This window comes from Oryzias latipes, chromosome 10, assembly GCF_002234675.1.
Source record: "Oryzias latipes chromosome 10, ASM223467v1".
Classification (NCBI taxonomy): domain Eukaryota; kingdom Metazoa; phylum Chordata; class Actinopteri; order Beloniformes; family Adrianichthyidae; genus Oryzias; species Oryzias latipes.
In genome coordinates, this window is record NC_019868.2 from 26,615,547 (window position 1) to 26,637,733 (window position 22,187).

Genomic DNA, 22,187 nt, shown 5'->3' on the forward strand with positions numbered 1-22,187 from the left:
ATAAAGTTTAACCGGAACCTTAAAAGAACCCATGTGCTCTAGCATTGGCTACAACTATTTTCTATTTTGTTGTTGTTTTTTTGTTATACAAATAGATATGGTTGTTTAGGGCTAAAATGACCCATTTGTTTTCAACTAATGGACTTAAATCACAAAATAGACCTCAATATTTTAATTCTCTTTGCCTCTATTTTTGTGTTTAAGATTCGTCAATAAAATCTAAAAGAAATAGACTACTACGTTGTTTTGTTGGGTTTTTTTTAAAAAAAAATACTGAATCATTTTTTTTATTTTAACTTTTATTTTTTGCCCAGAATTTATGTTGGCAGACTAAAGTTTTATAATTGCTTCCCATCCATTCTTCTTTGCTCATTCAGAAGTGGGTTTGCAGAGGCAGCAGTCTAAGCAAAGATGCCAAGAATTTCCTTTCAATTTCAAATTTCAAATGCTCAAGACACCAATGATATTTGGCTTATCATTGCAGTGAAATGTGATGTCATTTAAGATTTTCTGAAGAAGGAAAAAAAAAAACATTGCATAACGCCTTTGTCAGGGCGGCTTTTATTGTGAAGGCCTTTGCCGGAAGTGATGCCATGTCTCCGAGCGGCTAGCTTACCGATCGTAGCTACAGAACACAATCACTTCTGAAGGACGGAAAGAGAAACGTAGTCGTTGTCCGGAACAGTTTTCTTCCTTTTGTGTCTTTTTTAGCGCCACAAGGTTGAGCTAGCAGGTAAGAAGCGAGGCACGCGCTCGTGTAGGGACACTAGCGGAGCGGGTTAGTGGCCTGTAGTCCGATCCAGGCCGTCTTTTTTCTTCTGTCGTAGAAGAAGCCAAGCGGCTCTGTTTCCCCACAGAGCTAACTCGCGTATGGCGCTCTTTGCTTCGAAACGGTTTGCAAGACCCGCGCCTGTCACGATAATTCCCCGCACTTAAAGGGAAATAATCGCAGCTCGGGGGCTTAAATTTGGCAGCCAGAAGCAACATCCTCCGTGGGGCTTTTTTTATTCTTCATTTTCCAACACCACGATGAGGCCTTAGGAGAAGATTCGGGGCTTAGAGATGCTCGTTTTGAGAGCAGTTTTCAGCCAAAGAGTAGTTTGGTGGAGAAAGTGACGCGCACACCCCCTTTAATTCAAAACTTTGACGGGGAAAGGCGTCAGTTCGTCCTTTTCACAAACCAAACTTGAGGCAGATATTTGTGGCGATGGGCTGTAAAAGAGAGCCCCCCCCCCCCCTTTAGTAGGTTTGAATGTGTAGTTTTTTTTATCATTATTATTATTGTAGTTGTATGGGGCAGCATCGCGTATTTTACGCACGCCGAGGCGCTGCAGTGAAATCCTGGCCCTGCTATCCGTGCTAAACGGCTCTCAGCGAAAATACGTCGCAGCACACAGCGATTGTGCTTCTATTTTATGTTATTTTTGAACAAAAGCATCCACTTTCACTGTCTGGACAAGCAAGGATCGAGCTAATCTGCAATAGATCCTCATGATCCAAAATAAACCTGGCTGGGAGGGTTATGGGGGAGGGATTGTCTGCGCATTTTTGCAGGTTTCTGCTGCTCATCATCTTCTATAAATGCTTATGTTTCGCTGATTTTAGAGCACAGATTTGATCTGATTTCCATTTGTGCGCATATTTAAGGAGCAAAAGCAGTTGTTTTTTTTTGGGAGGGGGGCTCACTTTTGTCCTGGTGAAGCTGTCCCTGCACCAGGAAAATGAGGCACATCATTCCAAATGAGCAGAGAGGCTTGTTTCCCCCCCCTCAAGTGTATTCATTAGCAGCTAAAGATTAGAACAAAAACAAGTAAATGTTGACATGGGACGGGAGCATTTGAAATGAATCCATAAACCCAACAAGAAGAGATTCAGCTGTGAACATTTGGAGTAAAAGCTGGACGTGTGGGACTCTTGTAAAGAGTTGTAGACAGAGCTGCTTTCTGAGAACTTTCCCAACTGGAGTTTGAAAATATTCAGAGTTGGCTGTCGTTCTTTGGATTTATAATAGCTTAAAAATTACTTCTTTGCTGTTCTCCCAGGAAAAGACTGACTTCAATTAGCTATTTTTCTGTAGATAAACTGTCGAGTCGATGAAACTTTTCGATTTGTGTGTAACCTGGATTAAAATTCACACCAGTGGGACTCGGTGATTCTTAACTAAATGTGTATTTTTCTGTTTTTACGCAGACTGAGAGCGCAGGCAGGAGAGCCTTTGGTCATGTCCGGGCAGAAGAAAGGCGTTGTGACGCGGCAACAGAAGTGTGCCTTCTGCAGAGCCAACCGGGACAAGGAGTGCGGCCAGCTCCTGGTGTCCGACAGCCAGAAGGTGGCAGCCCACCACAAGTGCATGGTGAGGAATACCGGCCCTTTCTCTCTGCACGCTTCCCTCGTGCACGATTGCATGCAGCCTTTGCTCCACAAGCACCAAAAACCTCTTTTTAGGTTTTATTTATGACTGAATTCTGTATTCCATGTGGAGGAAACATGATTTATAGCGATCCATCACAGCCCGGCAGGACTCAACTAAAGGTCAAGGTCATCACAACATTGAAAAAAAACGCTTTTAATGAAGTTGAAAATGTCAAATTTTGTTTGGAATGCCGCAATTCTTAGTTTTACACCATTGAACTGAATCGGGGGCAATCTTTGCATCCCTACTGCATATGTTTAGGTTGAAAGTGTGGCAGGGCTCGACGTAGCCATTTGTCCGCTGGCCCAGTCCAGCTCGCTCGAGCAGTACGGACCACAAGACTTTATTTTTCACTTGTCCGCTCGGGCCACTAAACTATCTAACGGTTGATATATTTTTCACCTTTTTCAATAAAGTATATTGTGCGAAAACGTGTAGATTTACCTCGTCTTCATGGCTTTGAAAGTTTGATGTCCGCCATGATTGTTTTGGTCACGTGGTGCGCACCGTGCGCAACAGCGAACAGTGTTCACTCTCCGCATCCGTCGGAGCAACTTAATGGCGCGAAAATAGAAATGGAAGGAGTGGATGGGGAGGCTACTGAAGATGCTGAAGAGAGACTGAAGCATGTCAGAGATGTGGAAGACATGGCAGGAATAGATAGGAATATGTTAGATGGAGTAATGGGTGGAATTAGTAGTATGGACAGCAAGATGTTTAATGAATGCATTGAAGATGAAACTGTGCACTAAGCTTTAAGCTGAACGTCACAGAATCAAAGGCAACTCCAAATACCTGAATCTCAGACTCAAATGCAGTATAATGTCAAAGTACACTGTAAGCAGTAAGTATTTCTAGTCAAAAGCCGAATGATCTCAGTCATTTAATTTTATTTAATCTTTCAATTATTTAATTATAATTAAGTAACTAAAAAGTAAATGTAACTTTGCAACTTTAAACAAGTAACTCTGCCAATATGAACAACATAACAGTTATTAAGGATCTAAAAAGTAACTGTAACTTTGCAACAGTAACAAAAAGCAGAACTTCAAGGCAGCCGGAGCAAAAAAGTCAATAAAACTTCTTAACTATTGATTAGGAACAAATGTGAAATAGCAGTGATTAGAAGCAGCATGAAAACTTCTTAACTAGTGTTAACTACTACACTGCAGTGCTCTCTTCAAAAAACCTGAAACAGACTAGAGCAGATTTAAGTTTGATATGCTCCATTTTCAATCATTGATAAGTGTATTGCACCATATTAAAATTTGCCGGGGGGACATGCCCCCGGACCCCCCTAAAGTTAGGGGTGCTTGCGGCGTCCGTCGCCTGGGTGCCGCCTGCGGGCGGCGGGTCGCCCTGTGCGCGGTGTCGGGCCGGTGTGGGCCCTACGGGCCAGTGCAAATTTCTGGGCTATGTCAACCCCTGGTGAGTTAAATTGAATATGTTCAATATTCTTTTATTACAGCAGACTTTCCATCATTGTTACTTGCTTAATAGCATATTAAATACAGGATTTTTCTGATTTGTTGTTGTTGTTTTGTTAGACACAAATCGTAAATCGAACCAAAACGGCACAAAATTCAGGTTTGAACGGAATCGCGGGGAAGATAAATACTTTCATCCCTAATCTTTGTGCGTTTGTTTGGTTTTTGTGCAGCTTTTTTCATCAGCTCTGGTCACGTCGCACGCAGACGGCGACACCATCGGAGGCTTTTCCATCGAGGACGTAAAAAAAGAGATCAAAAGGGGAAATAAATTGGTGAGTTTGCCGTTACCTGTTTCTTATCCACACCCGTGTTTGATGTCATTTTCTTTCAGTAAGTGATACCTGTTGATCGGATAGCATCTCTAGTGTTTTTCCTGTGAAGAGTTTGTATTGAAACGTCCATGAAATGCAGTGAAACATTCACTGAGGTCGAAACTGGTGTCTTGTTTTATGCTTTCAGTGTTGATTCATTTTGTTTTGCTTATCTGGATGCATCTGTAAGAAGTTAACCAAAAAAAAAAATCCCTAGATTTTAATTAGAAATAGACCAAAAAAAAGTCAAATGATGAACATAAATGTTATAGACCAAAAGATTAGTGAGCATTTCTTCATTTTTCACTTTTAGTACCTGGGAAAAAAACAAATTTGTGTGTTACTTTTCCCAATCTTTCATGTTTAAAGTTACTTTTTAAATTTCTTCTACCAGTGAAGCCTCAATTAAAAAAAAACTTTTTATTTACTTTTTCTAGATAAACATTAATCCAAATCTTTCATGTTATGCTTTATATCCTTACTATGTATTTAAGTTATAACTTCATTTAGTTACATTTAGACAAGAGTGAACTTAAAAGTTCAAGTTACAATAAAATACTTGTGTATTGTAGCATTAATATAATTACTGTTGGTGTGATCAGAGATATTTGCTTCACCTACAATGGTTATGTTTTATTTCTATCTTCTTGATTGATTGATTGGATTTTAGCAATAAAAATACAAAAACAAGGAAAAAAGCAATAAAAGAAAATACAGAAATATCAAATCTATTTAAGATCTTCACTCATAACTTGATTCAAAAACAAATAAAATAAAACGTTTCTATCTTCTCTGCATTATAATGACCCACATGCATTTATGCACACAACACATTAATTCAGTTTTTCTCTCTAGAGTAAGTAAAATGTAGAAATGGCATTTTTAGGGCTTTTTTTTTTCATAAAATGAACACTTTTTAAGGCTGCGCTCGATGATAATGACGTTTTTTTCTCTTTAAATCCATCATTAAATGAAATCACGAGTGGAAGCTTTTCTATAAAAGTGCTTCTGCTTTTATTTCCCCCGTGTCCTCTCCCTCCGTCAGATGTGTTCTTCGTGTCACCGACCGGGCGCGACCATCGGCTGCGACGTCAAAACGTGCAGAAGGACGTATCACTACTATTGCGCCGTGAAGGACAAAGCCCAGGTCAAGGAGAATCCCTCCCAGGGGATTTACCTGTAAGGAAAACATGTGATCTGCTGAAAAACCTGCAGGTTTTTCCTGAACCTGTTCATAAATGAAGCTTCTGGGTTCTTTCGTCTGTTTAGTGTTTACTGTCGCAAACATCGCGATGCTGCTCTGGACGACGTTGAAGGTGAGACGCCTTGTTTCTGTGCAGCTGCCTTCCACCTTTTACTAACTAAAATAACCGAGTTAACTAGTTTGATTTTTAAATATTGGACTAAATTTAGAATTTAAAGTCCCTCTTTGATCGTTTAATTATTGCGTTTTTCTGGGACATAGTTGCTGCAGAGCAGCAGGAGTTCATCAGAAATGTGCCTCTTGGGTTGTGGGGGCAGAGTAGTCCTTCCTCCACTTCCCATCATCCATCTATTTCTGCTAGCTTACAGCTGCTCACATTCCCAACCTAACAACAAAAATGGCGAGCAGTATTGGAGCCATCCAGCTTTACAGTTTTGAGGCAGATTCCAGCTGATCCAAATTCAAATGTTCTGCATCACAAATGTGCTTTTTTTTCCCAACATCATATTTTTTTTTCCGTCTGCTCCTGATTTCCAATTATTTGAACACAGAAATGCTCTGAAATGCACGTTTAAGCATCTTTATAAATGTCCCTCTCTATCAGAAAAATACGGTGGCTGAGAGGTGCAAGACACGTTTAAGATGCAACAACAAATCCCAGTACAAACACTGAAACACAACAGCAAATCACGGAGCACTTTACAGAGTCCTGAAACACGGTTGCAAATTACCAAATACCGAAAAACAGAAACAATCCCGCTACAAATCCAGAAACGCAACAAAGAAAGCGGCTTCTAACAGAAAGGGACGCAATATAAAACCAATCGTATATGATTTTTTTTTAAGTTACTTATTACTGTTTTTTTTTTTTATGTGGACATTATAAATATATGAAACAGTCCAAGAGCATTTTTTTAAGTGTATTAATACAGTAAAAAATGACCACAGTGGGTTTAGCGAGGTAAAGTTTTTGCATTGTGTCCGGTATGAAGGGTATTCTTCCCTTTCCTTTAGCAGCTGCTCGCTTTGCTTCATTTGTTTCTCCGTCTTCTGCTGTCGTGTTTTACCAGCCTGTTGTGTTTCGGCATTTGTTTATTGGTACTAGGTTTTGTTGTTGTTGTAACTTAAATGGAGACGTGTCTTGCACCACTCGGCCACCTTAGAAACAAGGACTTGTTAAAAACGTCAAAGATTTCCATCGAGTGGGTCTTTAAATATTGGGAAGATCCTGCAGCAACGGGTCCGACTCTCAAACTGTTGGTTTCCTCTTCAGACGAAGAAGAAGGAGACGTGGCCAACGACTCGGACTCCTCGCCTCCACAAAGCCGAGGCAGAGGGAGGTTGGAGAAGGCCCGGGCCAAGGTCGGATCTCGTGGCCAGTCGGAAGAAAGTCGCTCCGCCTCCTCGCAGGCTGCAGATGAGGACGGCTCCTCGCATGTAAGAGAACGCCGTTTGAGTTCCTTTCGCCGTGCCAGAGTCTCGTCTGTTGACGTCTGAATGGCGTTTCAGCGGGACAGGTCCCCTCTCCGAAGCAGCCCGGCGGACAGCGGCCAGCGCTGCGGGTTCTGCCACGCCGGCGAGGAGGAGAACGAAACCAGAGGCCTGCTGCACACCGACAACTCCAAGAAAGTGGCCGCGCACTACAAGTGCATGGTGGGACGTTTAGCCCGAACGTTTCTCCCAATGCCGCCGGCTGTTATTTTCCGGTAACCTGCCGTTTCTTCCAGCTCTTTTCTTCTGGGACGGTGCAGCTGACCACAACATCACGAGCCGAATTCGGTAACTTCGACGTGAAAACGGTCATCCAGGAAATCAAAAGGGGCAAAAGAATGGTGAGGAGGACGCCGCCGCGTCAGACGAGCGGGCGTTCGGCCTGCGTTGACCTTCCCGCTCTCTGTTTCCAGAAGTGCACGTTGTGCGGTCAGTTGGGCGCCACCATTGGCTGTGAAATCAAGGCGTGTGTGAAGACCTACCACTATCACTGCGGCCTACAGGACAAAGCCAAGTACATCGAGAACATGGCCCGCGGCATCTACAAGTGAGCACCTGTCCAGAGTAAAAACCCCATTTTTTACTTGAAGGAAGAGGTGTAGCGTTCCTTTGCTGAATCCCGCTTCGCTTTATCCCGTGCAAATTTGCATTTTTTTAAACATTTTTTAATAAGTAAATTGTGTTCTGCATCCTGATTGGCTGTTGACTTTGTCAATCAGTCATGTCTGCTGTGCAGAATGTGCTCAGTTTGCCGAAGTCGCATAAATCTTCCATCGGAGTCGGATCTTTGATTCAGTTTAATAAAACTTGACTTATTTTTCAACGAAGTTTTGTACTTTGAGAGTTTAAACAAGAGAGAAAAATGTGAAAAAGGTTCCCGTCTTTCTGAGAAAGGTGTATAAAGTGTGTAGTGAGGAGTTTTACCGCCTTAAAACATCTATTATTATCATTATTAACCTTTATTTAACCAGGTAAGCTCTCATTTGGTAAGGGTGACCTGGCCAAGACGTCATCAGCACACGCCACAAAACAGGATAAAATAGAACAAAACAATTGGAATAAATAAGATGCTATGAAATAGTCGTACAGTATGACGGTGTTAAAGTGCAGGAGATGCAAGCTGCACTAGTGGACAGTAACAAAAACACTGACGGATGGACTCTCTTTCTCTGTTACACAGGAGCAAAAAAAATCAAAGTGAAGCAAGTTTGGACAATTTTAGTTCTATCTATGATCTTATTTGAGGATTTTATTACGAGGTATTTTTAGTACGCAACTCCCATAGTAAATGAGGCAACACTATATTGTATTTTTTTGTCTATGCTGGATTTTCTTTTAGTTAAAAACATTCTTTTTAAGACTATTCCCTACCCCCTAATAGACTATATAGTGCAGGACTACCCAGTGTCCTGGATTTTAACGCAATTAAATATAATTTAATATAATTTTCTTTTTTAAACAGCAATATGAAGTAAAAACCTAATAAATGTGAACATTTCACAAAGACTATTTATGAATCCACTCTGCTCTCAACGTGAAAACTAAGGAAATTTAAAAGAAATGAACTTGCATGCATTTTTATTTCAAGCGGAAAGAATGGTTCAAACGCAATGCATTGTGGTCTATATTCACCCATCTAGTCTACACTGTATTTTTGCAAAGACTTCTGGGGAAATTTTCAGGGCATCCCCCCCTCCAAAAAAATGGGCCTATATAGTGCATTAACCTGGTGAGCAGTGAGGGAATTTGCAGAAGTTGGCGGTGTTGTTGCCATGGTAACATGACCTAACATAACCCATGAGCATACATTTTTTTCTCTCCCAAAAGGTCAGACAGAGAAACTCAGTTATAGCTTTCCTGATGGGGAGATGCTGGTTTAAAAATGTATTTAAAAAAAAACCTTATGTGCTCAGTTGATCTTTATTTTTACTAAAAGAAAAGTGTTTGTTTTAATAGAAACTTTTCGTTTCAGAGTTTCAGAATGATGCTCTGGTGGAACTATGGTGTCTGGCGTGTTTTGATTGAGCTTCGTCGCGGTGTGTGGGAACGACGCGTCTCTGAAACGAAGTTGCAAAACACACTTTGGACAGACCCTCGGCTTCGCCTTTCTGCTGCACATGAAAAGATGGCGGGGCTGTAGGGCTCGATAGGCGCGTGAGCTGAAGGTTTTCCCTCCAACCGCTGGAACATCTGCGTGGTGAACATGTTTGATAGAAAACCAAAGGAATTCAGGAGGGGCGTTGGATTGTATATAAGAACTGGACCGAGCGACCGTGACGCCATCCGTAGAAAACGGCGTACTTATGGATCCAACCAAATGAGGTCCATTCAGTCGCCATTTTGTGGCGTTACAGACGCCACCATGTTGGAGCCAGACGACGTCAGTAAGCAGTCCACCGTACATTTTGATAACGATTTACTGCATGAAACCCTTGCTCGTGCTGAACCCTCCGTTGCCAAGAAAATCCAAAAATTTACTGTAGTCAATTCTTATAAAAGTTACATTGGCTCGTTCGTCACTCTAAGGCGACCAAAAAATGAAATGGTTGCTATGGAGATAAAACCAACGGACAGGTGTTTTTGTTGCATTTGTTGCACAGCTCTGACCAGGCAGAGGCAGAAGGGGAGAGTGCGGACAAGTCAAAAGGGGGGCAGGAAACGCCTGCAGGCCGGCTCAAGAGCGGATTTGTTGACAATCTGGATATCTTACATATATCTTTTATTCCCTCCCCTTTAAGACTTTACTGTAAGAACCACAGCGGCAACGAGGAGCGGGACGAAGAGGACGAGGAACGGGAGAACCGCAGTCGAGAGAGGGCAGCGATCGATCACGGAGGAACGCCGTCCACACTCGCGAACGGCAACTAGGTGCGTCGGCGGAAACCAGACGGCTGAAGGTTTCCCTCTGCACCACCCTGGTAACGCCGTGATCCGTCTCTGCAGGTGCGGTCCAAGACGGCTGATGGGGAGGAAAACGGAAGACGACAGGAGAGATATTTTTTTATACCAAATCTTAGCCTTCTCACGTGGTTTAGGAGCTCCCTCGAAAAGACTTTTCTTCCAGTGGTTGGACGTCATGTTCCAATGTCCACCAGATGTTGTCTTTCTATGAAACCCCACTTTAAAGCTTTTCACAGACCAGTGCTTCTGTCGGGCCCCCGGAGGGCCTCAGCCTCATGGAAACCCACCTCTAACCCCTCCAGATCGGGTTAGGGGCGCGGATAAGCGATGGACCCATCTCTGTAACTCCTCACTGCCCCTCAGATTACAGGAACCGCAGCTGCTGAAGGCTGAAGCTCTCTGGAGGACGGCCATTTGTTCCTAGTCTCTATGAAGTCGTGCAGTTTGATTACCTTGTTTCTGTAATCGTGTCTTAACGCGCTTTCATGTTAGCCACTCTTTTTTTATTTGACATCTTTTTGCTGCGACGTTATCTTCATGAGAACTTCTGAAGATCCTGAGCAGGTCACGAGTTTTGGCCGGCGTGCGTCTGGATTTGTTCCCCCGGCCCGCGGAGGAGGCGGAGTTTTTCATTTGGCGCCCGACGGGGGAAACGCCGAAGCCTTTAGGGGGACGGCCGGCTCCACTCTGTTCCCTGCAAATGTATTCATGAATGATTTGAATAGAAAATATTTTTATTTTACACATCGATGAGTGAATTCTCTGTTTTTCTAAGTGCATTCAGAAGAGATTTGAGGCAGTGACTTTTTTTATATCTTTTTTTTTTTTTTACATTTCTGGTGACAAAAATTAAACTTCCGCATCAAAAACCACATTTATTGAAAATTTGCTCTACCTATTGTTTGTGTTTATCAATGATACAAACATAAGTGACTGGAGGAGGAAGAAGATGAAGAGGATTCGCTAAAGGGAGAAGCTGACAGACGAAGAAGAAAAACATTGACTTGACATTCGAAAGGGATGAGAAGTAACTTATTTTCTTTTTCATGGAAGATAATATCCAGGTTTTTGATAAAAGTAATCAGTATAAATGAGAAATTAGGTGACATTTGTTTCAAACATGTTAATAAAATGTCAGAATATGGTGGATAATAATAATAAAGCAGTTTGAAAGGAAGCAGGCAGAAGCTTAGCTCTTTAAAGCCTGCCCCTTAAAAATTATGGATACTTTAATCATAATTTAACAGGCAGTCATTTGGCTCTTCAATATGCACCAAAAATGACAAATGATAGCTGCTATAGATGAGGATGAGATGAATTCATCTCAAGTATGTAGAAAGATGTCAGGTTTGAGCCTTCTTTATGTTTCTTATCTGAGCTTATGGCGCCCAAAATTTGAATTATTTTAAGTGGTCTTAAATATTTATTGATTAATAATTTTTTGTAAGACGTATAAAGTTTTACAGTGGAATAATAGAGATCGACATAATTATAGATATTGAATAAATAAAGCCCATTTTATTGACATACACTGAATATATTCTTTATTGTTGGGTATTATTAAAGCCCTAAATCCGTTTCATGAGCATTTAACAATTAAAATGTATGTTGTTTCTACGGAGTTGATACCAAAATACAAAACTAAAATAATAAAGTGAAAGTTGTTGGCACGACAATAAGAAATGATGCAAGAACATTATTATTTTAAAGGGACTTAAAATGCTATTAACCACTGCAGACAAAGTTACAATAAATCCTCTTGTGTCAACAAATAATGTTTTTAAAGTGGTTTTGTCTAAAAAGTAAACAGTCTTAACCATTAGTGTGTGTTTACAGTTTTATTCGTTTGAATATTTACAGAGTAGCTTTCAACTAGCATTTGAGAAAGCTTAGCGCTGGACGCTGTCAATTCCGGTTGGGCGAGCACCAATCAGGAAAACGTCTGCAGAACGCGCAGATGTGGAGACGAGGGGAGGAACAGATGAAGAAGAAGAAGGGTAACTGCTTTTAGGGATTATGTGAATGTGGAAAAGATTTGTTCAAATGTGGAAAAGATGCAGAAAACACACAAGAAGATCCTTGAATGACCGACTTTCAAGAGTTTGGGGGAACCTGGAGTTTGCGTGTTGTCCTCGTGTGTGCGTAGGTTGTCTCCATACACTCTGGTTTCCTCCAAAACGTCCCAAATAACCAGGCAGAAAATAAGAATTTAACCAAAAGAAGACCTTGCAGATCTGCTACTTCTTTTATTTATTTATTTTTAATTTTGTCTCTGGTGTTCACCTCCACAGCAGTCACTCAGTTACAGGGCCGTCGCTGTGGATCTCCTGAAAGTCCGTGTTGTTTAGCAACATCCCAGCTCTTGAGAAGATCTGCAAGGAAGAATGGACCTAAATGGGTCCTAGAGTATGTGAAAACCTAGTGAAGACTGCGGGAAACCTTTGACCTGGGAAGTGAAGTTTTGTTTTTGACCACTTGTTTTCTGTTACAAATAAATTATTTAATAATTGTAATATTCTGGATTGTTTTTTACTTTCTCTCTCACAGATTAAGTCCATTTAAGATGAACTTTACAGACAAACGTTTTTTTTATCTGTAATAACGGATTATTAGAGAAACGCCACAGTAATTATCAAAAATAAAGGGTGTTTTCAGGACATAAACAAGCAGAAAATCCCCCTGACGCCGAAATCCACATATGGACGGACCAACTCATATGCAAATTGTATTATTTAGATAGTAAAAACCTCTTGTTATGATGAGCCTCTGGGTTTCTTAAACTTACACAGCTGTTCCCTTTGCATTGTCCCTGTGAAAATATTCTAAACTTCCTCTTGAAAATAAAAAGGTTTTAAAATGATTATGTTTTAAGTTTTAATGACAATGAGTTGGACAGTTCTAAATCTGGAGCATCTTTTTAAAAAACGAGAAGCTTTTCAAAGTTCCAGTTATTGCTTCCTCATAATTTGCCTGCTGAAGAAGTATCATAATAATCCCTGCGGTTTTGCTGCTACCAATCTGCTTTTTTTGTGTGTATTACCATGGCAACCCATCCAATAAATGTGAAAACACACCATATGGCTCCAATAATACGGTTTATTGGATTTAACGGAATACAAATCAGAGGGGATATTAATAAAGGTGACAATGAAGATTGCTGTGTCGGGCTCTATGAGACGACATCTCATCCACAAGAAGGGGGAGGGGCCAAAGAACCCGACACACAAACACTGCGCACGCGCAGAAGAGGCGGCAGTACCCACAGCAACACCGACTACATTTCCGTCAGCAGTGTGACCGCTAGCAAAGGCGGAGCCGTACATCCCTTCTGTGTGTTCTGTCACGAGCCCACTTTTATACCGCAGAACACTGACGGTGCACCCGCCGTCCACAAGCACAGGACTACCCGAGAACCCCCCTCGTTTGAAGTGGGAAACCAACATGGCGACGTCCAGCTCCTGTGTTGTGGTGAGTTCAGAGCGGAGTGGAAAGCTCATCGGTAGCGAGACTGTTTTGGCATCAACATGCCCTATCAGACCCTTTAAACGGACTTGGGTCGTCTCTGCGGCCGGCCGCGGAGGGACAGGGTGTTCAAGGGCGCGCGCGCGCGCGTTGCGTTTTCAACTGTTACATTCCACAGTTGCGGGGTCTGTTCCTCATCTCGGTGAAACGTTTGTTAGCGTGCTCTAAGCGTGGCCGGCGGAAGACGGGGGGGGGGGGGGGGTGACGTCAGAGAGGACGGGGCCAACTGTAGTTTTTCGCGCCACTCCGAACGCTGCGGACGGGAGGCGCGGTTTCGCGCGGCCACCGTTCAAAGAGCTCATCAGAAGTGCAAAATAAAAGCAAGTTTCTGTAAAATCGAAGCACGAATTTCTCAATTTTGTCCTGTACGCGCACCGTATTTTATTTTGAAAAGAAACTAAACTTATGAACAAAATCGTACATTTTCCTAACAATCAAATTAACAAATAAAATAAAGTCCTGCTTCACACAATTGAGAAATACTGACATTTCATGGAATTTCAAAGTTAAAATCGTTATTTTCTCCTAAAAGTTTATCTGATATTGCTTTTTTTATTTTATTTTTTTTAACTTGATGTCAAACTCTGCCACCTGAAAAACTAATTATTTTTTTAATCATTACTTTGTAGAGATGCGTGTAAGGGACGTCACTTTCAAGCATATTTAAAAAATACATTTTAAGTTTAAGAGATAAAAACAAATACCCGTAGTAACATTTTTTTTTCTAAAGTATCCTTTATATTTATTTATTACTGTATCTAGAATCACCTTATGATATAAAGTGTGATCTTTTGACATTTAAATAATGACTAAAATATCAAATTCCCTGCAGGATCAGAGCGCATGATCTTGCCCTTTGGAACATGTGAGCATTTTGTAATATTTGATATACAGTAAAAAAAAAAAACAAAAGCTGGGCTGACACGGCCTCTTGCCCGGGATAAGTAAATAAATAACTAGTACTGTGTGTTCCCAGAAGTACAGGCGAAGTCTGATGCGTTAATGAAAGCTGCTTTGCACAGGTCTGCAGCAAACTTTTAGCTTCAAGTGTCATTTCTCTGTTAAAGAGTACTTGGTGTGTTTATGAACAGAACCAGGTCTTTATTTTGCTTTCCACCTGGGATCACTGAAAGTTCTTCACGTGTCACTGCTGGTTTTTTCCACTGCGCTCACAGCCTCCCCGCCGTCACATGCTGAGAGTCATGCTGGCTGTGTTTTTGCGGCTCCCTGTTTGACCTGCAGCAGGAAATTTGATTTAGTACAACATTGTAACCCGGGCTGGCAGAATTGCAAAGGACACCTTTCATCCCGGACATTGCCTTTACAGCCTTCTCCGGTCAGGGCGGCGCTTTAGGACTATGGACAGCTTCTTCCCCCGAGCTGCCACTAATGAACTCCTGACCTCTCAAGAACATGGAACAAAACCACAGAAACTGTCACACCAGAACTACTGTTACATTTTTACTGTTGCATTTTTTTATCTAGTTATGTTTAAATATTCCTATTTCTATCTCATAGTACTTTCTTTTTATCATTTATCCTCCCCTGTCTTACTCCTTTACACTTTTTGTTTTTATATCTTTCTTGTTTGCACGATAGCACAAGACACCAAAGCTAAATTCCTGTACATGCACTGTACTTTGCCAATAAAGCTGATTCTGATTCTGGTTTACAAGATTTACAAACCAGTCAAATAACGTGAAAACATCGGTTCCCTCACTAATGATTTGTGGCACAACATGCATTTATGCTTCAGATGGCTGGGTTTGCAGCTGGATGTCTATGAGTATTTCACTATTTGATTTTACACTAATTTTACTATTATTAAATTTGGTGATTGTCTTAAATATGATCATATTCATCTGTTTGAGGAAAATCTCAAATCTTTGCTCACAGACTTTGATCTTTGAGGTTCCTCACACAGTGGAGGTGTACCTTGTGGGATAAAGACACAAATGTGTGACAGGACTCTGAAGTGCTTTGGTGTCGGAAAATGGTGCAAAAAAAATCCAGTTTTCCACGTCAAAGAGATGAGAGGACTGTGTTCAGAGATGGATTATTGGTGATTGAAATGCATCCTGCAAATGAATTCTGTTCCTTAGCTGTCAGCGTGTACGAAACCCCAAAAAGATGCACCCAAGGAGGATTAAAATTGCCTGCAATTTGGAGTTGAATAAAACCCATGAATTGCAAATGTTTTGTTGTTCTTTCCAAGCTCCTAACATAGATTTCCTTCTGAGAATCCGACATGTTTACACTAATAGCAGCTGCTTTCAGCTCGTCTCAGGGCGGAGATCCCGTCGGCTTGTTAATCTGTACAGAACAGGCATTGTCGTCTGAAGTCTCCCAGATAAACGACTGTTCTAGAGGAAAAACAAGTCGCCTCCTGCGTCTAAATCTTCTCTTCCAGATCAGCGATGAGGAGCAGGGCTACGACCTGGATCTCTTCTGCATCCCCAGGCACTACGCCTCCGATCTGGAGAGGGTGTACATCCCCCACGGTCTCATCTTGGATAGGTGGGCCGTCAGATGTTTGTCAAAGTATTGGTGTTGTACTGGATGGAGGATGCTTTCACGCTGGGCTCACGGTCCACAACAGAGTTTATGTCTGTGTCCAGATTACGCATTCCTAGATTTTAGATTTTATTATTTTTCGCAACTAAATTACAAAAATAAAGACAATTTGTTAAAAGAAAATGAAATGCAGCAAAAACCCATAGAGTTTATTTAAAGTCTTTAAAGTAGAGAATATTTAGGGCAAGTGAGCTGTCGATGGATGCAAATCCCAGAAAATGTTTAAAACCTCCCGAGTGACTGACTGTCAGACGTTCGAGTTCTAAGAAGCCTCAGTCGGTTCTGCTTTGTTTGCCGACCCAAACGGAACGGTGAGCTTCTGCTGAGCGCGGCAGAAAAGCGGGCGGCTGACGGTCCTCTTTGTGTTTCACTTCAGGACGGAGAGGCTGGCCAGAGAGATCATGAAAGAAATGGGGGGACACCACATCGTGGCCCTTTGCGTGCTGAAAGGCGGATACAAATTTTTCGCCGACCTGTTGGACTACATCAAGGCTCTGAACAGGAACAGCGACCGCTCCATTCCCATGACCGTGGACTTCATTCGCCTTAAAAGCTACTATGTAATCCCCTTTTCAATATATGTGTTTTATTTTAATGCACATTTGTTTTGCAAAGTAGCAGCAACTTTGAATGTTTTTTTGCATTACGTATGAAAATACCTGGAAATGTACTGGAATGTAATGATCTTTACCCTCATTTAACGTCCTTTAAAGGTCATTTGTGTCAATCATGGGCTTCTTTTTCATGTTTCAATTACAAACTCGCTGGGCTTGGTCTAAATCCTGGGTGAGAATTTTTCACGCAGCCACTGCTGAGCATCCGTGACGCTGTTTAAAGGTTGTAGGTTTTTTTTTAAGGCATCAGAGCTCATGCAATAGTTTCTGTAAACACAAACCAGATCAAGAAAGTAAGCAAAACCCAAAATCTAGCTTTTTTAAATTTAATTTGTAGTATGTACTTCTGCTCATTTTAGTCCACCTGCTCAGAGGAGTCGCTGTGAACAGGATTTATATGGATCATAAAAATGCAAAACAAAATTGATGTGGTGGATAAACCAGTTTAGAAAAATGTTGACATGTTTGGTCTGAATTCCCTCAAACCAAAGATGAATGCTTCTGCATTTGCAGACATGAGCTCTAAACTGTCATGACCTCCAATGTGCTTCAATTCAACCCCAGGAAAACTCATATATGACTGATTTTATACTTTTACTTTTACTTTACGGCACATTCTGCTCTTTTTTTCTTTTTGCAATTATGTTTACAAAGCCCTTCAGCATTTTTCAGCCTATTAAATCTATTAACGTCTAAGACTTGGTGAGGCGTGCTCTGTTTTTGCAGTTGTTTTGAGAAAACCCAGCAGACCTACTTGTGCTTTTATTTTCCCAGAACGACCAGTCGACAGGGGAAATCAAAGTGATCGGTGGAGACGACCTGTCTACCCTAACCGGCAAGGTGAGGTTCAGAAAACCAAAAATGTTTACTTACTGGAAGAATTTTAATATTTTCTGAGAGTTTCACGATGTTCCAACAATTTAGTTTGCTGAATAGAACATGACTCTTTTATCAGAGTCCAATTTCTATTGTTGACCTTGAATAGTAAGTGAATAAACGTCAAGGCTGCCCTTTTAGGATGAGCGAATATTCTTCCATTTATAACTTCCACTTGCATGTTTTTATCCATAAAAAGTACTAAAATCAAAGTAACTTTTGCTATTAGTTTATTTTTGATTACGGCTATTATTTTTAAATTTGTGTTGTTTTTCTAAATAAAGTTTAGAATACAATCACTTAATGAATTGGGACCCCCCCCCCCAGCAGAGAGTAGAGAAGGAGCATTAAGCTGCTTTGCACTGGTGACTAAAGCTCCGACGTTTCCCATCTGCACCTCTATTGTTTCACGTCATACGTGTTTCTTCAGGAACACACTAGAAGAGTTTTATTGCAACGTTTGAACACAAGTCACTCAACGCAACTTTATTCCTGTCTCTGCTTGTGTTTAAATGTTGGATTGTTGTGGAAATTAAGAATAGATGGAGAAAAGTATTTAAAAAAAATCTAAATGATGTAAAAAAACAAAAGGGGGATATGATTTCCTAAAGTCTGACATCGCTTTCATAAATGGTATTGTGTTATTTATTTCTTTGTCTCAAAAAAACATGCAGTTAAAGATCTGCAGCTTCCAGCAGCTTGGACGGGGATATTCCTGCTGCTGTAACATGTTAATAGCAGTAGCAGTTAGCAGCTGTAACATCTAGTAAGGCCTCCTAATCCTGATAATACGTTTTTATGGTGTCATGTAAACAATGTCAACTTACCCGACTGAACTTTAAAAGCTGCAGGCACGTCATGAACCATTGACTGTAAATAAGAACTGGGATGAATGACTCCTCCCCTCTGGCATTCCAAACAGGAAGTGATACCAACAGCTGTTACTCAAGTAATTCTATTTCTCAAAATAACAATGTACCTTCTTTTAACATGTTCTTTATGAAAATAATCTTTTTTTTGTAGTACAAGTTATAAATTAGCCAACTAATAAAAATAGGTGGAGCCTACGTCCAATGTTTACGTTTGACAGATTGGATGTAGTCTTCTGTCAAATGGTAGAGGGCGTGGTCTTCAAACAATGCCACTCCTGATTGGCCAGAGTGGGCGGCATAGAAATGTTGGCACAGACCAACTTGGACCACTAGCTGTTTACTGGTGATGTCTGGCTCCAACGCGGCCACTGTATCGTGAAAAAATGGCTTCTGAATTGACTTCCTTCGGTTGGAGCCGGAAGTAAACGATTTTCTATGGATGACGCCGAGGCCTGCACAAAAAAATCACAAATTTATCGTTTTATTTATCGAGCTGTTCAAGGCCCGTATCGCAAAAGTCTGCGAAATGTGCAATAAATGGTTACCTTAAATGTGCTAAAACAATTTTGTGGCAGCTTGAAGTATTTAACGAATCAAATAAATCCCTTTATGCATTTGACCAATCGGATGGAGCCCTTTTATGTTGTATTTTTGCCTCCTATGTAGACTAGGGTCATTTGGAGTGTAATTTAACTTTTTTTTTATTAAACTGTTGCAGTGAAATGGAAATGATGTTTTTGGTTGTTTTGCCATTTGTTCGTGTATCGCAAGTTATATCGTCATCGCAATATTGATCACTTATATCACACATCGCGCGTTTTCCTCATATGGTGCAGCCCTAATGACCTCACACTCACTCGTCTAGTTCTTAGTTACCATCAATGTCTGGAACCCAAGCAGGGCAGCCATGCTTCATTCAATTCTCATAACGTTATTGTCCTTTACTGCCAATAAAAGGGGATTAAATGTGGTCATCAGGAATGTGTAATAGCTTGTATTTGAGGCTATCTACAGTACAAACCTTTACTGGCGCTGGCGCGGTTGAATGTGCCCATCATGGATCTTCCTCACATTTCTGACTTTATCTCCTGTCTTTGAGGCACTTCTGACTAAGCCTTGTTTATTTTTCTTTCTTGTGACTAATTTATTATGGTTCTCTTTCCACAGAACGTCTTGATTGTGGAGGTAGGAGCTCATTTCTGTGTTTCCTTCGCAGTTAAAGTCGGCAGCTCGTTATACTCAAACGCCTCTGATCAAATGTTTCAGGACATCATCGACACAGGAAAGACGATGCAGACGTTATTGGAGCTCCTCAAGCAGTACAACCCCAAAATGGTGAAAGTAGCCAGGTATAGCAGCGCCTTTCTCTTTGAAATGCCGTGCTGTTTGTTGTGAGCAGCGATCCACGTTTTGACCTCTGCCTCTGTAGTTTGTTGGTGAAGAGGACGCCACGGAGTGTCGGCTACCGGCCGGACTGTGAGACTTTTGCTTGTTTTGAAATTAATTTTTCTCTAACGAACACCATAATTATTTGATACAGTGTTGAAGTCATTTATTCCCCTTTTCTTGTTGAAGATGTAGGATTTGAAGTCCCAGATAAGTTTGTGGTGGGATACGCTCTGGACTACAACGAGTATTTTAGAGATCTTAATGTAGGTGGTTTTTCTTTACATCTCTTAGTGTGATTATTCCTGCTCCATCGTTCACTGCCTGACTCAAAGAGCCTTTCTTTTTCTTTTTCCTCAGCACATCTGCGTTATTAGCGAAACGGGAAAGGAGAAGTACAAAGCATGAGGGAGCACTTTGTGTTGGTTTGGCTGCAGCGCTTTCTTTTGCTGTTCATTTCCCGTTTGAGGGCTGCTTTGTGTGGATGAAATACTCGGCCTGATCAGGGTTTACGAAGACGCGCCGACGATCCTGCCTCATAACAGACACAGAAGATGCTAAAGTGGTTGCCCTGGAAACCATCCGGGTTAAAGTGCATGAAGCCCAGATTCAGGCTCAGCTGAAGTGAAGCTTTTATGCCCCCCCATGCTGAGCTTTTGTTCTGTAATTGTTTTTTTTTTTTAAATATTTTTCTAAGAATTAATTTATTCAAAGAAAATGCTGCTAGCGTAAAGTACAAAATGAAAACTATTGTAAATTTCCCGCCCTTTATTTAAAAAAAAAAAAATTTTGCTTTTAGTGTAATTCCTGGACTTACTGGCTGTGGATCTCTGAACGCTCTTAAAAAGAGGATGTTGCAATTTGTTGTCTGTGTGTATATTTTGGGACACTTTTACAGCCTGTTGTGAGAAGAGCTCCCTGCAGAGTCACTGTGGTGCAGAAAAACCTGAATGTGGTCCCCGATCGAGTGTGGGGTTTTGCCAAAGATGAAATGCCATAATGTTTGCTCAAAGATTTCATGAGCATTCAATCAAAGCTGAAGATTTGTACGATTGGTTTAAATTTGTTCATCAAACTTCTAATACCTTCTGTCCTCTGTTTTCTAAATCAGAAAAATGCTTTTTCAACCCACTGTTCCCCTTCAAGCTAAAAGGTTTTCAATTATTTTAAACTCCCGAACTTCTTCTAAATCTGTTATTAAAAATAGCTGAACCCTGATCAGTTTTGTGAGTGTATTATTTAAAAATTCTGTTCTTCAGGACTAGACGTAATACTAAAGTAAGCCAAATAATGTTTATCTGTGTAAATGTAAAGGCCATTTGTACAGAGCCCCTAAAGGGTCATTGAAGGAAAAAAATAAAAAACTATCGGCTGCGCACCAGTCAGTATCGGCTGCGCACCCGTCAGTAACGGCTGCACAACTGTTACTAGGTAATTTGCGCACAGAGAAATGTTCCCAAGTTACCTGGAAATGGCATTCTGTGAGCTAATTGAGTTTTACTTTGCTTTTTGACTTGTCTACAAAGAGATTGCAGCTTTGCCTGCGTACCGTCACAATTACATCATCTCTGAACGTCATCTTAAACGAGTTTTAAAGTAATGTGGTTGTTTCAAAAAAGGGTCTAAATTATATTTGGCATATGGATTCTTTCGACAGACTAAAGCCATTTATTTGTATTAATGGCTGTTAGTAACTGGTCAAACAAACAATTGAAGTTAAAAAAAAATTTCCTTCAATTACCCTTTAGGGGCTCCGTGATTTTGGCAAAAGAAAAAGGTAAACGATTTTGAAAATAAAGGTTTAGAAAATATAAAAACAATGTTTGTGTAGCAAAAGCTAAATTAGCTGAGCAAATTGATGTGAAATAACCTGACAGCAAACCATATGATTTGAACATATAGGAAAATTTAAACCTGTCTGATAACAGACACAAACATAAAGCAGAACAAATCACTGGAAAAATTATAAATGTTCAGCATTGCACAAGAATTGTTTTTTTTTTAATTTGCTAAAATAATTGTTTTAAAAGTTTAGCAATGCTAATGTAAAAATTTGATGCTGAATGAGTTAAACAAATCGACTTAAATGCTTTATACTTATGTTTGGCAAGAGAAATATAAAAAAAAACGTTATAATAACGAACAGTTCATTGGGAAGTTGCAGATGCATAAATTAGATGCTAAATTAGCTTTATAAATTGTTGTGAAAAGTTAGCAACTAAAGTTAAGCAAAAGAAGCGTAAAAAGCTAAATGCAAAATTAGCTTTAGAAATGTAACATGTTGAAACAGCTGAACAACTATATCAATAAAAGCTGGGTGTTTATCAAATAAAACAAATTATTACATTATTTTTATATATTTTTTTTGACGGGGACATCCTCACTTTATTTTAAAAAAAGATATATCTGTTTTATGGACACGACAGTTAATGAGTAAAGCTTAACTAATGTGGCGTAATCGATGATTTTCTGGGAAATATTTGTCCTCCAGGTACAGTGCTTGGTACATTCCATGGTTTGGTCCCAGAATGTC

At 40.5% G+C, this 22,187-nt stretch overlaps 2 protein-coding genes across 3 annotated transcripts; both read left to right on the forward strand.

The window, feature by feature from the left end:
- Positions 1-586: 586 nt before the first annotated feature.
- phf6 (PHD finger protein 6) lies at positions 587-10,684 on the forward strand. Of its 2 annotated transcripts, XM_023959367.1 has the most exons (11): positions 590-733; positions 2,191-2,353; positions 4,074-4,175; positions 5,260-5,393; positions 5,484-5,530; positions 6,692-6,855; positions 6,928-7,071; positions 7,146-7,250; positions 7,323-7,456; positions 9,648-9,777; positions 9,853-10,684. In XM_023959367.1, the coding sequence occupies exons 2-10, from the start codon at positions 2,222-2,224 to the stop codon at positions 9,775-9,777; spliced, it is 1,092 nt and encodes a 363-aa protein (XP_023815135.1). In that variant the 5' UTR covers positions 590-733; positions 2,191-2,221; the 3' UTR covers positions 9,853-10,684. The 2 variants fall into 2 exon arrangements, with proteins under 2 accessions (XP_023815136.1, XP_023815135.1); XM_023959368.1 differs by lacking the exon at positions 9,853-10,684 and having other exon boundaries at positions 587-733; positions 7,323-7,473; positions 9,648-9,751.
- A 2,380-nt stretch (positions 10,685-13,064) lies between these two features.
- On the forward strand, positions 13,065-20,872 carry hprt1 (hypoxanthine phosphoribosyltransferase 1). Its single transcript, XM_004073573.4, has 9 exons — positions 13,065-13,278; positions 15,743-15,849; positions 16,283-16,466; positions 17,295-17,360; positions 19,436-19,453; positions 19,535-19,617; positions 19,698-19,744; positions 19,844-19,920; positions 20,015-20,872. The coding sequence occupies exons 1-9, from the start codon at positions 13,252-13,254 to the stop codon at positions 20,060-20,062; spliced, it is 657 nt and encodes a 218-aa protein (XP_004073621.1). The 5' UTR covers positions 13,065-13,251; the 3' UTR covers positions 20,063-20,872.
- The last annotated feature ends 1,315 nt before the right edge of the window (positions 20,873-22,187 follow it).